Source organism: Oculina patagonica, chromosome 11, assembly GCF_052425735.1.
Source record: "Oculina patagonica isolate OP01 chromosome 11, crgOcupat, whole genome shotgun sequence".
NCBI lineage: Eukaryota > Metazoa > Cnidaria > Anthozoa > Scleractinia > Oculinidae > Oculina > Oculina patagonica.
In genome coordinates this window covers 16,911,245-16,928,209 of record NC_135768.1, presented here as the reverse complement: position 1 = coordinate 16,928,209, position 16,965 = coordinate 16,911,245, and the positions used below count along the sequence as shown (strand labels likewise).

Here is a 16,965-nt window from a genome sequence, read left to right as displayed (position 1 = left end):
CAAGTAATAATGTCATGGCGGCTGGCGCGTGGAAGATGTGGAAATTTGTTTCTCGTTTTTGCGGCGATTGTTTGCATCTTTATAACGATAGTAAACTACAGTGTCCTCAAGGAATTGCCTGCGGATTCAAAGTACTGGAGCAGAACAAATGTGCAAGGTCGGTGATGCATAAAATGTAAATCGTTTTGTGTTTGAGTGAATGAATGCGACAACATGCTGTGTGTTGTTTTGTAAGCTTATGCCTTTTCAGGTTGCCGTTTTGTAACGCCTATTTGCTTTCAAAAGACCACTTAGCGAAATAATAATTTCTGATTAAACTCTAATTTAAGACAATTGTTAATCGGACTAACCTTTAGGCACAATTTTCTTCAAGATATCGACTACTTCAGTTGAAATAAAATATTCAAATTTTACACGCAAAACCGTACCTGTTATTAAAATGGACACGAACTTAATTATTGAGTTAAGTTTCTGTGATTTCAGTTGCGGACTACAATTCTTCTATCGTGCGATTTCCGATTTACAGACTTTTCGACATCCGTTGCTTGCATGTTTTTATTTAGAGTTCTAAACGTCTTGGCCAATTCGAAGACAAAATCAGTACATGTATATTGAACTCATTCATTAGAATGCAAATTGGTTTGTTTAATTTACGACTTTGTGCCTGCGGTCACGCTTGAAGCTCGCTCTTTTAATAAGCTTTATTACTGATAATTTTTCGGCTCAAACTATTTCAATCTGTACACGAAGCTCTTACCCTAAAATTCTACGCTTCATAGTAAATACAGAGATCAAAATTACAGTGTTGTAATACATCTCATCTTATTTTATTGGCTTGGCAATTGAAAGACACTTGAAAGAATGTGGCTAAATTGTTATTATAACTCCACGTGCAATAGAAGAATACATTATTAACATCTCAGATTTATAAAAATAAAATCCTTTTTTACTAGTGGTCAACTGAAATAAGATTCAAGTTTTTTGTTTTCCGCCTCAATTGTTTTTAAGCGGAAATTGCTCTGAAAGCAGGAAGTATTATGTACACTGAACAAGCAAATTTATGTTCACTGTATTTGAAAAACATTAAAAAGCATTGTTGAGTAAAAAAACGTTTAAAAATACATTATCCCTCCAGCTGCCAGTCTGCAACCTTAAACAAATGATGAAGAATAGAATGAAGTACAAATACAGAGATTTTTTTTCTGTAATACAATCAAAGGGGTAAAATGGAGGGAAAACAACAATATGAACAGTGAGGAATATTTTTTTAGAGGGTTTTTTATTAAAGATTCAAATACCACAAAAATTGTATTTACCCCTTAGTGGCTTTTCTCCTTTTAAGATCCTTTTGATAGGGGGAAGGGAGGGTGAGGGAGGGGGATTAAGGGGGGGGGGGGGGCTTGTTGATAACCATACAATGTATGTGTGCAAGAAATGCAGTGTAAATATATGCTACCAAATAGCACTTACTCTGAGTCAGTGTAAGTGTGATTTGGTAGCATATTTTTTTTTAACAAAATAGTAATCGTAAAATTTAAAGCAAATGTGGGGCATAAAATTGATATATGTAAGGGTGTGAATATGTTACCTTTTTTTTTTGATGTCTAGATCTACCATGTACTTTGATCAACTCTTTTTTGTTAATGACTCTATATTTCTAGATGATTGGAAAAACAGAGATATAGAACAGAGATTGCTTAGACTTGAGAAACACATCTTTGGAAAAGGTAAAAATTTATTACATGTATACATATAGATATCTACTAGGCATTTGCCAGGTTTGTTGCTATCTGACGTAGAGGCATGTTTAGTTTATGTCTGGGTAAATCTACATAGGTCAAATCAGTGTTTCTGATGACGTCGATGTTGTTTGTGCACAGTATCTAACTCAAGCCAACAGAATGTAGATGTCACTCAAAGAATACAAAACTTGGAACAGCATATCAAGAAGACAGGTATATAGACAATTTTACATGTTTTTTTTTTAACCTGAGTGGAAAAAAAAGTTGAAAGATGCTTGGCAGGAATACTTGTAACCTCAAGTGGTCAGTGGGTCACTGCCAATCGGCTGGTCGGCCGGCTGGCTGGCCGTTGGTCAGCCAGTCGGTTGACCGGTGATAGACATCGTGATAGACAGTTCACCTTGACAGATGATTCGTCTGTTTGAGGGTATTTAACAGATCTATGAATTTTTATTTGAACTAATGTTGCTCGCCCAAGTTTGTCCCAGAGGGATGATCTGTCTCTTAAGTATAAATTGAGCCAATGAAAGACTGACAAGCAAACTTTATAGTTACAGACAGATGATTGGTGGTTTTCTCATGATTCTTCATTTTTTTTTTTTTCGCTAGTCCCAGTAACCTTGAAGTTTTAATAACTCATTTGTTTGCTTTGTTTTCCAATTATTTTAGAAAAGCCAAAAGAAGAAAATTGTGAAGTTCCACGTGACTGGCTGTTTCCATTTTGTGAATCTAAAATTACGGTGAGTAAGAGTAATGACTTGTACAAGTACACGTAGATGACCATGTTTATGGTACACTGTACTTAGAAAAGTGCATTCAGATTTTTTGGCTAGAAATAGAATACTTATTAAACTTACTACCAGTTGCCTGCATTATAAATATGAAGGAAAAATACACCTCAAACTGGGAGGCATAAATGGCTTTTATGCATTCAACTTACATGCAGGATTTTGAACTAAGATTTTCACAGCAGTCGGCAGATCAAGGAAATTAAGAAAATAGGGTCATTGGGTATGTTGCTCCACCCACTGCACCCTGGAAAATTATATAACCCTACTACATGTTCTCTGAGATGGTAATTCCTACATTCTGCCAGCATTTGTTAAAAAAAAAATGTTAACGTGTCACAGCTTTGAATGATAGATTTTAATTTTCCAGACCATAATAGGGAAGGGGGTACACCTACGGGGGCTGGCCATCTAAGTCTGTTGTCTCTTCTTTGCTATGTCAACACCTTACACCAATCACTCCACAATTAAACAATGATGTGCCTAGCTAACATGTGGTGTTTTTTTTTTTTTCATTGCTCTTAAATGACAGTTTTCCTAGAGATCAGTCACTGATTTTGTTACTGTTCCTTTTAATTTTTCAGTGGATGCAGCAACTATGGGACACAAATAAAGATTGTTATGTTGGAAAGCACAATCTCAAACCAGATAATTTATGTTCCATCATCATTTACCTTAGTGAGGTACGTGTTCAATTGTCTTGATTGTTATCACAAGCTTTTGTGCCAATCCAGGACTGAAAAAGTATAGTATCTAGAAGTTCCAATGCAATCTGACCAAAGCTTCTTTTCATTGACTCCCCTTGGCCTTGGCTAATAAACTGCATGTATACTGAATTTCAACCAATCTGAAACAGAATTGTGGTGATAATAATTGGCCTTGCCCAGATTGGGCCCCCTAAATTGTAGTGTGTAAAATTACCTAACAACCAAAAGAAGCGGGATTGCTATGTTAGTAGGCCTTGCATGCAAATCAGTAGACTCTCCAGCTCATAGAACAGTGTAGTACAGTTGTATTGTTCAGGTAGTGGTTGTTTTATAATTTTAATTCATTTACAGTTGATTTCATATTTCTCCATAGGTGGAACGCTTTTGTCCATTGTTACCATGGAGACAAAAAAATGCAAGAGAAAATAAGGTTTGAACTCACAGTGACACGTTGTACATTACAGATTGCACATTACATGTATGCCGTGGACTATTAAGTTATTGAAGTTTGCCAAATATTCTAATCAAGTTTAAGTCAGACTAGTTGATTTAATCCAGAGGCCTGGCTAACTGATAATGTTCAAACCAATTTTATCAGAATGAAATCTGAAATATGTCTGGAATGTTAAGGGGGTGTCATGGCCCAATGGTTAGTGCACTGGACTCTGGATTGAGCATTCCAGGTTCAAGCCCAGTGTCCAGGGTTACTGCTCTGTGTTCTTGGGTAACTAAAGGCACTTTACTCTCATAGTGCCTTTCTCAAGCCAGATATATAAATGAGTACCGGGGTACTCCTGGTAACCCTGGTAACCCTGGACAGGCATCCTATCCGTGGCGAAAACTCCAGCCTCACGAGCCTCTAGACCTGAACACAGACTTTACATGAAAATAACATGAAGGTTCCAGAGGGTTACATACATCATATTCAACTATCTTTATGTTCAATTGGGGAGAATTGATTATAATCTAATTGTTCGATGTGATGAGGTTGCTAAAATGCCGGGACGTTATATTGTTTGTTTTTACTTGTTTATGTATTTCAAAATCATTGCGAATATTTTTTTTCACCTAAAGTAACATTTTTTGTTTGTTTGTGTACTTCTTCTTAGCTAGCGACAATGAGATTTGAATTAGATAGCACATTCATCAACACATTAACCAAGCTGAATCTGCGTTGGATGCGTGATCGTATCACCAGGATGTGGCCACAGTGGGCAGCGGCAGCTAAACAGTTTGCAGCGGAAGGATCTGTTCGTAGGCCGCATCATGTCAAAAAGGTACAAACATGTACATGTACACTGTACTTGTCAATTCTGTCATTTTTTCCTAAAAATATATGCAGTTTCCTTTGTTTTAAGAAAACTGTTCTGACAACATTTATCGTCCTATTATCATCATCATTATCATCATCATCATCATCATCATTACTGGAATGCAGTATTATTACAAAACTTTATTGCAGTTTTGTTACAATTTTTTTTCGCAATAAAAAGAACCAGAGACCAAAGAAAAATTAATTATACATACAATTCATGTTCATGAAGGCATGTACATGTAGGTCTCTGGGCTACTGGAGACCTTGGGTCTTTCCCCGGTATCAGGACCATGGATAGACCATGGTCAACCATGTTTTGAACATGGTTATTCATGGTTGGTGACCATGGTAAACCATGGTCTGTCAATGGTCTGACCATGGTTTGACCATGGTCGACCATGAACGTTAAATTGCACAAGGCTGACCATGGTCAACCATGGTCAAATTGACTGTGAAAAGAACAAGGTCAAACATGTTTGACCATGGTCTAAAACCATGTTTGACCATGGCCAACCATGGTAGCAAAATGACACACCATAACATGAAATAACATGGTACACCATGAAAAAACATGGTCAACCATGTCCATTCTTTCATGCAGACCATGCAAAAACATGGTCAGCCGTGTTCTCTGTTTATCCCTTGCATCATTTTACAAACGTTCTGTTGCTTAATTATAACAGATGAATATATATATAATGCATATAAGGAGCCCAATTAGTTTACGTTTGTAGACATAAAAACATAACAGCCATTAACAACAGCATGAAACAAAGTTTTATTGGGCTAACACTACTTTCTTGTATACACTTTTATTAAATACCTATGTGCATTCAGAAACAATGTCTTAACTCAGATGCCTTTCTTTCACTTCAAAACTTGAGGCGTATGGTTTCTGACTCAGACAAGAAAAAAAAAGACAGACTTAGCTGGTGGCTGTCTTCTGATAAGATGCATGATTAAGTTCAGTTCTTTCTAGTTTGTCCAGTTTGGAAGTTGTCCTTGCTCTACTTTAGCCTGTAAAAATAAATCAAATGCATGCCCCAATTAACTCTTAATTTGTATTTAAGTAGCTATAATGATTTGGTATTCTCATTACTAGAGCACACGAACTTTGTTAGAGCTTGCAAACCTTTAAGATCAGATAGCACTAATGCCTTGGGAAATTTACAGTGTAAAATCCACAATCCACAACAGTGTAAAAATTTACATCCTGATGAAGCCTGTAAGCAGCTATAAGCTAGTTGGAAAATTTTAATTCGGTATTCAAATTACTCCTTAATGAAATTATAAGCGGGAATTTTTGTAACCAACGTCACACGCACAGCCGAAATAATTTCACCAAGCACATCCAACGGCTACAATGCAGTTCGTGCAAATAAAGTGTTATGATTCTTTAAATGAAAAACCTCTAGTTCTGTGAAAGCCCAGCTGGTTTTATCAGGGAAATACAAGGTTATTTGTACTCACCGAACCGCTCAAGTTGTAAACGACTGCCCAACTGCCATAGTGTTATGACACCACAGAAACAAGGCCTTTGATCAGCTCTAAGAATCACCAGCTAAGTACACTATTCGCCTTTCGTTTAACAAAGCACAATCTGTTCTTTATAATATCTGTACAAAGCGAAACACATACTGACTGTACAGTTTAGAATAAAAAACGTTCTCACATGCGACGAACGATCACAAGACTATTCAAAACCACGGCGCCAAAAGGAGAATGAAATAACGATGAACATGACATCACGTGGGATGGTTTGCGTAACGTGATTGGTTTCTCAACAGCATTCCGCTGGAAAGTTGAACTGCGGTCTCAACAATTATGGCGGCACGGCTGAAAGCTGTTCGAAGAATCTTGCTCTTTGCGATCTCATTGTGGTGAAATTGTCAAGGTTTATAAAGGAATAAAGGGTGAGAATGAAACACATATCAGGTCGTCAGTTTATTTGCCAAGGTTTTCGACAATTTTAAGGGTGGGAAATCTTTCTTCATCCACGATGCAGGAGACATTGATGTGAACGGAAAGTGGACTCTGGCGGCTTAAAATTCTTTATCTAAGCTAGGTATGCAATGCTTTTGTTGTTAAGTAATGCTCATTTTTTTTAATTTTTAGTATTTGAGGTTGGATTTAACAAAAATTGACAGAAATTCGAGGCCTATAATTGAACTCCAGTATTCATATGAAAATACGTCAAGTTTATAATTGACACATAAGCTTATTAAAATCCAAGAAAACCCATTAATTCCTTAGAATTTCCAGAAAGCTAAAAATTTATTTTGCATTTAAGGGAATTGGTAGAAAAATAGTTCACAGTCAGCCAAATGTAAGACATTGAAATGCATTGTAATTATTATTTTTAATTACCTTGGCCATGGACAAACATGGTATTCCATGGTCTTTAAAAAGAAATTAAGAAGTCGCTCCTATAAGTAATGTAATAATTCTTTTAGCAAGTCGAAGCCACCAATTAGAGAATTCTTGGACCTGTATCTGATGAAATCGTACATTTATTTTGTTAGGTAAAATGATTTGTCTTGTGGACTTTCTAGGACATGGTTTTCCATGGTAGTCCATGGTGTGTAGGCATTCTTCGTCCAGTGCTTTACAAAAGTTAACAGTTACAAGCTAAAAGTTATGAATATGAGTTTTAATCATTTATAAAACACCTTAGGCACCCTTATCAAAACAAGGATTTTTAATATTTACAATTATATTACCCGACCATGGTTGACCGTGAACCATGGTCAGTGGCCAAAGTGGACCATGGTCAGACACCACGGTCATAGCATTGTCAACCATGGTCAACCATGGTTGACAATGAAAAACCATGGTACCATGGTCAACCTGACGCCGGGGTTCTTAGGCAAAGTGAAGGTACCAGTAGGTGATGTTTCTTCGTCAAAATAACTTGGGCAGTTTCTTTCTTCCTTTGTTTTAAAGCTGGAGGGAGGATGAATTTTTCTTAGCTTGTTCCAAAGGCCTATAGAAAAAAGGGCCTTTCCCAGGACATTCCCTTAGATCAACCGCTATACACTTGCCACTGGAACCTTCCCTTACAGCAAAAGGGGATGGGCTGTGCCAAAGAAATGGTCTGAGGGGTCACCTCTCAGGCCATTTTTTTTGTATTTGCAAAAGTTCTGTACATCTAGTAATTGTACATTTTTAAGTTTACATTTGTACAAGAAGACAGTCAACTCATGGTAATTTATTTTATTGCTTTCAATTTCTTTCCTCAGATTTTTATTTTCTTTGGCACTTATGCTTATCGACCCATATGGCTTGACCTGGCCTATAAAGGTGCACCCCTGGGTGAGATGGTACAGTGGAGTGATCTGTTAGCTTCTTTATACATCTTGGGGCATGATTTGACAATCTCCGCCAATCATACCACATATAAACAGTAAGAGCTGTTTTTGTTTTCGCTCTTCACTCATCATAAGAGTCAAGGATTGAAATGCCTTCCATAAAAATTTCAAGGGGGAGATTTGCTAGACAGTATAACTTAAAATTGAACGATTACAGTCTATCTTTCTTGCTCCTATTGCTCCTCCTGTGAGCTCCTATTCCTTCTTTGGCTGCTGCTCTCCCTTGTCCTCGTCTTCTTGCTCCAGCCTTCTTTCTCTCCCCTTCCCTTCCTCCTCCTGTTCCTCAGCCTTCCTCCTCATCATACTTCTCTTCCTGCTTCTTCTCCTTTTCCTACTTCTCCTCCTTCCTCCTTCTCCTTCTACATCTTGTCCTGCTCCTACTTCACCTAATTCCCTCCACCTTTCTCCTCCTGTTCCTCCTCCTCCTCCTTTTTAACTTCCTTTCCTTCACTTCCCTCCTACTTCTTTTCCTTCTCCTCCTGCTACTTCTCAGTACTACTACTACTTCTCCTCCTTCCCTTCCGTCCCCTCCTCCTCCTTCCCCCTCTCATCCTCCTCCCTTCTTCTTATTTTTCCTCCTCCTTCTTTTCCTACCTCTTACTCTTCCTTCTATCCCATTTCCATTTCCATTATTATTTCCTCCTTCTGCTCTCCATCCTCCTACTTCTCTCCCCTCTCCTCCTCCTTCCCCCTCCCTCCTCCTCTTTCTCCTACTCTTGTTGCTCTTCTCCTCCTACTACCCTTTTTCCTTCTGCCCTCCTCCTCCTCCTCCTACTCCTCCCCTTCATCCTTCTATTCCTCCTTCTCCCCCTCCTTTTCTTTTTCCTCCTTCTTCTTGTTTTCCTCCTACTCTCTTCCACTTCCTCCCCCTTCTCCTCCTCCTCCTCCTCCTCCTCTTCCTCTTCCCCCTCCTCCTCTTCCTCATCCTCCTCCTCTTCCTCATCCTCCTCCTCCTCCACTTCATCCTCCTCCTCCATTTCCCCTCTGCTGCCACTTCTCCTTGCCCAGCTTGTCCTCCTTCTCATCCTTTTTCCTCCTCCTCTTTCTCCACCCTCCTCTTTCTCTTCTTCCTTCTCCTTCTACTTCTTTCTCTCATGCTCAACGTTTTGTCCTAAATGTTCCTGTTGAAAATAACATGTACAGCCAATGATGTGGATTGTTGTTGGTTATGTTATGTTATGTTATTTTTTTTTTTTTTTCGTTCAGGCTACTGACAGTTCCTAAGGTCCCATCTTGTGCTGATGTGTTCACACCAGAGTTTGACATTATCTACACAGACTACAACGGATTGATGTATCTGCAGTTTGACATTTCAACAAATATGTCCCCATACAGGTACTTGTAAAACTGTATTAAATTATGGGGGGGGGGTACTCCCATATAAGTATGGATACAACCCAAGTGAAAAATTTTAGCCGCTTTAACGATAAAAAATTAAGCTCTTGCTTTCAGTCCTTCTTCTTAATCTTTAGTCACCAGGCTGGCGATGTCGGTTCCAATTTAGTCGCTATTTCCTAAATTTTAGTTGCCATGGCGACTAAAATGGTCTTAACTTGGAGGACTGGGGTAATAGGTTTATTGATGTGTTTTTAAATTTTTTCCCCCCTTAGGACCCCCCCCCTTACAGGTATTTGCATAGTAAGAACAAAATTGTATTAGGCTTATTTCTCTGATAATTTGAAGTCGATTATCGTCTTTTAATTTGACTGCAGACTTTTTTTGCTATCCTTTTAGTCATTTTCTTTACAATGTATCCCTGAAAAAATTTTGCATTGTACTAGTACACCTCTGGATAGGCTTATCTATTACTCCAGAAAGTAGAATTTGAGTTAATGAACCTACTCGAAAAAACAAAAAAAAATTGCCTTTGAAAGCATAATAAACATCAGCAGCTTTTTAATTAAACGGCATTGCAAGCAGTGCAATATATCATGCAAAAATACTTTTCTTCCATTCTACACTATGTTGTAATACCTCTATGGCACATCGATAGCCAAAATCAGGGTAGTTTTATTCATCAAACAATGAATGAGACTTAGCAACAATGAATTACAACTCCCATGATTTCCTGCAGGCATGCCATTCCATAAAGGAAATCGGCATTTCCTGTTCTGCTGACTGCAGGCTATGATTATTGTCTTACAACTTGTCTTTAGATGCCATTTGAGAATTCTGGATTCCTTTGGAACTGAAGCAGAGTTTAACTACGGTGCATATCCAGGTGTTGTACCTGGCGGCAAGTCAGTTTGGGCAAAAGCTGACTTACAATTAAGGCAAATTTTCACAATGTTTCGTAAGTTCTCCCTTTGGATGCTTTTATACACTGTATTTTTTTTTAGTTCTTTAAATTTTTTTTTTCCTTTTTTTGTCCTTTTCAGAGAATGATGGTTTTTGCAAGGTTCGCAGAATTCAAATAAGTTGCATTGACGTCATTGCCATTTTTTAAACCATTTTTATTCTTTAAGCTATGACCACAGATCGCTCCAGCAGTTTTGTTTCTTTAATAATAGACAATAAAATTATTTATATACGTTTACATCATTTAATATTTGACATATTAACCTCCATGTGTTCAGTGGCCAAATTATTTTAGATTTTAGTAGGTGGATGGGTCGTTCAGCCTGCAGACAGTGGGTTGATCGGTTGGTTGGGGGTTCTGTCAGACAGTCTGTTCGTTGATTGGTTGTTGGTTGGTCAGTCAGTATGTTGGTCGTTTGGTTGGTGGTTCATTCATTTGTTTGTTCGTTTGTTCTTTCCACATATTTTTTTTCAATTATGGGTTTTGTAGTGCAATACAATTTACAGACGTACATGTACAGGTCCAAATACCTTAGTTGTTCTAGCCAAATAAAAAAAAAAAAAAAAAAAAAAAAGTCAGAAAAAAGTTCCAAGGCACTAATGTGCAACACTCTGCCTTTTCTTTTGTTCTCATCACATAGCTCACAGTCCAGATAACTCATTCCTGGGGTTTGTCGTCAGTGGTCCTGTTCCAGCAAATGCTAAACCTCTGAAGAAGAAACCTATTGGGTTAGTTTATGGAAAAGATGTTGAATTTTGGAAGGTAAGGACTTCTCGTAGTATTGTATGGTCTTAAAGCAACTGAGTTGACTGTACAGGGAAATTGAATCTTGTCTATAAAATAACTAATTCATAATCAATCAATCAAGTGGTCAGCTGTTAGTCCTGAAGTCAGTCAGTACATTCCTCAGGCAGTCTCCCAGTCAGTCTGTTTGTCTGCCAGTCAGTCTGTCTGTCTGCCCATCCTTCTGTCCATCTGTCTGCCTGTCCATCCATCCATTCCCTGTCTGTTCAACAGTCTGTCTGTCTGTATCAGTCAGTCAGTCAGTCAGTCAGTCAGTCAGTAAGTCAGTCAGTCAGTCGGGTTCACTGTCCATAAAATGTTCTATCAGATTTTGGCATCAAGAGAAAAGCATTTGGAATTCGAATTTGCACTTGTGGAAGATTGTTCCAGATGCTCTCTTTAGAGTTTGTCATTGGGACTGTGATATAATGTTTTTCAGCATTGCAGGGTAATGGTACAGACTTATGTTTATTGACTGCTTTTTGTTATAGGGGAAAAGGGAATATCTTGACACATTACATAAATACTTGGAGATACATGGAACATTTTTTGGATTGACAGTATGTATATGAAATTTGGTTAAAATGGAAGTAGTTAATATTATTGTTATTAACCACTTTCTGAATATCTGACATTGCAGTTTGTCGTTCTGTAACTAGATAGAAAAACTGCTACTGTCAAGTAAAAACAGTGTTATTTTAAACAGATAGTGCATATAAACTTCAAATTGATTAAATTTGCAAAGAAAAAAAATGTACATTTTATGTGGCTGCACATAAAAATCATAGCTAACTCACTTTTCCATAGTGTTCTCTTCTATGTAGGAGCACTGGCAGACGTTGCAAATAAAAATATTGTTCTTTCCTTTCCCAGGATGAAGACATCAGGAATAATGTTCCTAAGTATGTGGTAGCACATGGCATACTCAGTAAACCTGACTTGGAAAAACTCTTGCAAGAAACCAAGGTGCGATGATGATGTACTGACGATTGATCATATAAAATCTAGTTCCCCTGAAATCTTCTTTCCACTCTCTGAAAAAAAAAATGTTGGTTACAAGATTAGGTACAGTGTATTGTTTGTTATTATTCTAATGAACGTGTAGCTCTTGTCGTGAAGGATACAGTACATTACATCCAATTGAAACCCTAAAAAGGCAGTGCATATTCGGCGAAATCCCACACATTTTAAACAACTGTGTTCATCCCTTGTTTTCACTGGGGTGTAAAAAAAAGAGAAGAGGTGCCCCCTTTTTATTATATATATATATATTTAGACACACTATTTTTTTTGAAAAAATTGATAAACGGGCCCCCCCTCCTTTATTTTCATTCTTATAACAGGGGGGGTTAAAAAACCCACAACTATTCGTAAAGAGAGGGACAAAGTTCCCGGTGTTGTGGTCTGGCCTTTGTGTAGTAAAATAAAGTATGTGTACAGCGCATTTAAAAATTTCATATAAAAAATGCACTATATAAATTGATTATCATCATCATTCATTTTAGTCAGAATACTATTAAGGCTTGGCAAAATGAGGAAACATGATTCCAGAAACATTGGTAGCACGCATGTTTCCCCAATGTTTCCCAGTTTTGACATACGGAGAGCATTGCTTCCAGCGTCAATTTTTGTTTCCAAGAAGCAAAATTTGCTTCTGCTACACTGCAGAAACATTCGTGTTTATCGTAATGAAACCATGGCAAAATTAGGAAACAATAATTATGGAAACATGTTTCCTCGTTTGCCAGGCCTTTAGAAGTCATGTTTCTAATATGTCATTGTTCAATTCAGGTTTTCATAGGTCTTGGGTTCCCGTATGAAGGACCAGCACCCCTTGAGGCCATAGCACAAGGATGTATTTTTCTAAATGCTAAGGTATTGTGATAGCTATAGTCGTGAAGGGAAAATTGCTGTGAGATTTATATACGTGAAAGACAACACGGGCCAAGGCAGATATAATATCAGTGTTCCTGTTTTCTTGGCAAATGATTTTCTTTTAACAGACTTTAATGCCCTGATAGATTGTGAAACGGCACATTGGAATGGCAAGAAATTTTGTGACTGAATAGCTCGACCACTTTTTGTTTGGTGACTTTTTCTCCAGTGACATAATATTCCCCTTACTTTCTTAGCATCGTTTCTGCCTCTGATAACTTATATAGAAAATGCATTTTTTCCTTGCAGTTTGACCCTCCTCATAATCGCCTCAACACGGAATTCTTCAAGATAAAACCAACACTGAGAGATGTAAGCTATAATTTTGCTATGGTGTTCAGAAATTTTCTTAGTAGTCACATTAGTGACAAGAGTTCAATAATTCACCCTTACCTACAGTGTAAGAGCGAATGGTCCGTCCTGGAGCGTACATAAATGCAGGTGTTTAGCCTACAATCGTCTTAAATTCCTTGACTGTATTTGTGTTGTTGTTTTTCACAGTTAACATCACAGCATCCTTATGCAGAGGTGTTCATAGGAAAGCCACACGTGTTCACTGTTGACATTAATAACCTTACTCTTGTGGAGGAGACCGTTAAAGAGATTCTAAACACTGAGGTGAGTGAGCCTATTTGAGTGTAAGGCCTGATGTGCACTTAACATTTCGGTTGCTTTGAATGTCAAAATTAGGGCAATTCCCACAGAAACAGCGAGTTGGAACTCGTTCTTTTTATGGTGGATTGTAATGGTAACGTAGTCAAATTAAGAAATAGCAACGAGGGTTTCTGCAGCTTGTTTTACATTTGAAGCAACCTAATTACAGGTAAAACTATTAGATCTAGAAATGACACCTCCAACTTAAAAAGTGTTGCGAAGGTTAGAAGAAATGCTCTGTAAGTTGCTACAGAAATCAGAGTTGACAGCCTCTGGCCATGATATTTAGACCTCTCGCCCTGAGGCTCCTTTTGACATAGTCCCCCTTTAAGTTTCCCGCAGTCTACCCATTTCCTCTTGCCTTCTGCTACACTTGTGAAAGCTGTGCGTGGACGAGAGTGGTGGTCCATTGTAAGGGCATGGCCAATAGCCATAGGGGGCTCCAAGAAATCCGGTATTCCCGTTTTTTTAAAAATTTTTACCCCCCCCGGGGGGGAACCCCGGGGTAAACCCCCAAAAAAAACCCCGACCAATTTAAAACCGGGGGGGGGGAGGGGAAGGGAAAAAAAAAATAATTTAAACAAAAAAAAAAACGAGCCCCCCCGGGGGGCCCCCAACCCGGGCCGTTCGCCCCGGAGTCGAGCGCGCTAACCATTAGGACACCGCGCCTCCCAACACCATTAGGCCACCGCGACTCACCATCTTAAAATTAAAGTATTTACTTATTGTTTGTGTGTTATAGGTGAAGCCTTACCTTCCCCTTGAATGGACACCTAAAGGAATGCTGGAACGTGTGAATGCGTTTACCGAGTACTATGTAAGTATTGTGAGTGGCATAATATTATTCTAAGTATATAAAAAAGAAGCCTCGAGTCAAGTGGCCCATACTGCCAAATCTTTTCCCGGTTTTTTAGCATTAAGCGGATAGGAATATTTATATTCCCCCCTGGATGGGATGCTTGTTCATTTTTTCGCTCGTGCCCATTTATACACCTGGGTGAAAAGAGACACTATGGGAGTAAAGTGTCTTGCCCAAGAACACAACAGGCAGCGACCTTGGCCAGGGCTCGAACCCGGACCGCTTGATGTGGCGTCCGTCGAGCTAACCATTAGGTCACCGCGCCTCCCATTCTAAGTATTATTTTGCCCTTTATTGGAAACAAAAATTGGGACCTGACCATTGCCGTCTTTTGGTGCAATCCATGATTATTCTTTGTCATTATGTATTAAACACCCTCTAGACATTTTAATAATTTTTTTTTTTTTTTTTTTTTTTAAAATTTTTAAATTTTTTTTTTTTATTTATAAAATTTTTTTGGCGGGGAATTTTCGCCCTTCTTCGTTTTTTAAAAAAGAAAGGTTAAAAAGTTATATTTTGTGAATAAATTGTGAGTTTTTTTTTAAATAAAATTTTTTAATCGATTTATAAAAAATATTGTTTTATTTTTATTTAATGTTATTTAGAAATTCTTATAAGTAAAATTAAAAAAAAAAATAAATAAAAAGATAAAAATAAAATTAAAAAAATTAGTTAAAATAAAAATTGTCTAATATGGAATACTTGTACATGTAAGTTAAAGTAGTTGTCTGACTTCCATAGGTCCGTGTCATATTTTCGGAGGTTGGAACAATGGCTCTATCATCAAGTGCATTTATACTAATAAAAAAATTGTTTTGTTTACAGAACTTTTGCGAACACATCGAGCGGTGGCCGCCATTGTCAGAAATGAAGCTGTTTATGGGCGAAGCTGGCAAATCCTGTGTAGAAGTTTGTAAAGTATCTGGTAAGTTATTTTCTTTATACGTTATTGAAATTAATCGATTTTCTGTTAAAAATAATAGGTCGGTTTATTTTACGAGTTGGGCGATGTCTTTTGAGCATTAATTAAGACAAGATAAATGAAAGCGACAAATTACAACAAGCCGCCAGATTAAGGGAAAATCGTAAATACCTTTTTATATGCATCGTTCTCTTCCTTTTAGATTTAAGGAAGATTTTAAACATACCGTAAAATTCCGGTTATAAGCCCTGTGCGCTCATACAACTTCGTAAGGAGTTTTTGGGTGGGCTTATAAGCGGAGGGGCTTACATCCTGGAGGGCTTATAAGCGGAATAATAATAAGAAGAAACAATGTTTCGAAACGAGCCACGGGAGTGTTGATCGAAATACGTTTTTAAGTTAAAAACCCATAATAAAGCAACATTTGGCCCTGTTCAGTACTGTTGGCCGGCAGAGGGGTGCTTACCGGGGAGGGGGGGGGGGGGGGCATATAGTCGGATGTTCTTTTTTTGTATCCAAGTAGATGGGCCTATAACCGGGGGAGCTTATAACCGGAATTTTACGGTATGTTTCTCGGCTCCTTAGAATTTCGGGGGTGGTGTCGTAGAACAGGGTTCGTGCGGGTTATGAAAAGTCATGCAATTTTAGAATTTCATTTTCCAGGCTTGCAAAGTCATGGCATGTAAGTGTGGGATATGTAAAGTCATGGAAAATGTTATAAATTGGGCAGGTTATTTTTTGTGTGGAAAATGTTAAAAACGTACCCGAAATTAAGGTTAATTGTGACAATTTCCAAGAAAAAATGGTCAAGCTTAAGTCATGGGAAACTTTTAAATGTCGTTTGAAAGGTCTTGGAAAGTTTTTTTAGACTTTTTTAGAGCTTGAGGAGTCATACGCCATGTTTTGAAAAGTTGTACCTACACATTACTTGCAAACAATTTCGGACGTTTTATTTCGGACACAAATTAAAACCGACCCGATTTTTGTGCAAGTTATGCGCAGCTTCCGTAAGTGATTTATTTTTCTTTTTTATTGTCTTTAAGGTTTCCTATGCGAGCCCTCCTACTTTGTTGACATCAACAGTGCAGAGGAATTGGAAAAGTAAGTAAATTGTACAAATTCGTACTGGAAATGTTGGGATGAATTTACATGGTCAAATTTTGTTGCATGCGCCATGCTTACCACAAGTCTACGACACAAATTGTTTCGTGTAAATCAAACCTTCAACTTAAATTAGTGTGCGAAATTTTAGGCATTGGAATTATTCTTTAAAACTCTACGACATTCGTAGCGTCAGACGATATTATAATATGAAAATTATAAACAACTGTTTGGATGATGTTAGCAGCGCGCGCTTCAAAAGTCGCGTGCAAAAAAAAAAAACAAACAAACAAACGTTGTACTGTTAAAAAATCGGCCCTAACATTTGCTCCGTCAAAGCGCTAAAGGTATAAACGTCAGGTAAATTTACGTCTTCAGCTTCACTAAAAACAACAAATAGTCTGATTTATTAATGACAATCTCCCAAGCAGTAATAAAGAAATTTTAGGTGACCAGTAAGGAGAATTTGTATGGCAGCGCTATATATTATAG

The 16,965-nt window shown here is 37.8% G+C and overlaps 1 protein-coding gene across 2 annotated transcripts in view; it reads left to right on the top strand.

Annotated features, from left to right (window-relative positions):
* The window catches only part of LOC144630341 (alpha-1,6-mannosylglycoprotein 6-beta-N-acetylglucosaminyltransferase A-like), a 241,034-nt gene continuing 224,069 nt past the window's right edge, over window positions 1–16,965 (top strand). Inside the window, exons 1-19 of one of the 2 annotated variants that reach the window (XM_078488697.1) lie at window positions 1–157; window positions 1,662–1,727; window positions 1,881–1,955; window positions 2,412–2,482; window positions 3,115–3,213; window positions 3,611–3,667; window positions 4,347–4,514; window positions 7,792–7,955; window positions 9,127–9,255; window positions 10,077–10,213; window positions 10,860–10,981; window positions 11,494–11,562; window positions 11,876–11,968; window positions 12,794–12,877; window positions 13,187–13,249; window positions 13,439–13,555; window positions 14,334–14,408; window positions 15,276–15,375; window positions 16,416–16,473. In XM_078488697.1, the coding sequence (XP_078344823.1) occupies window positions 10–157; window positions 1,662–1,727; window positions 1,881–1,955; window positions 2,412–2,482; window positions 3,115–3,213; window positions 3,611–3,667; window positions 4,347–4,514; window positions 7,792–7,955; window positions 9,127–9,255; window positions 10,077–10,213; window positions 10,860–10,981; window positions 11,494–11,562; window positions 11,876–11,968; window positions 12,794–12,877; window positions 13,187–13,249; window positions 13,439–13,555; window positions 14,334–14,408; window positions 15,276–15,375; window positions 16,416–16,473 (1,895 nt within the window). In that variant the 5' untranslated portion in view covers window positions 1–9. Of the gene's footprint in view, window positions 158–1,661; window positions 1,728–1,880; window positions 1,956–2,411; window positions 2,483–3,114; window positions 3,214–3,610; window positions 3,668–4,346; window positions 4,515–7,791; window positions 7,956–9,126; window positions 9,256–10,076; window positions 10,214–10,859; window positions 10,982–11,493; window positions 11,563–11,875; window positions 11,969–12,793; window positions 12,878–13,186; window positions 13,250–13,438; window positions 13,574–14,333; window positions 14,409–15,275; window positions 15,376–16,415; window positions 16,474–16,965 lie in introns of both variants that reach the window. The other variant, XM_078488698.1, reaches the window with a different exon arrangement.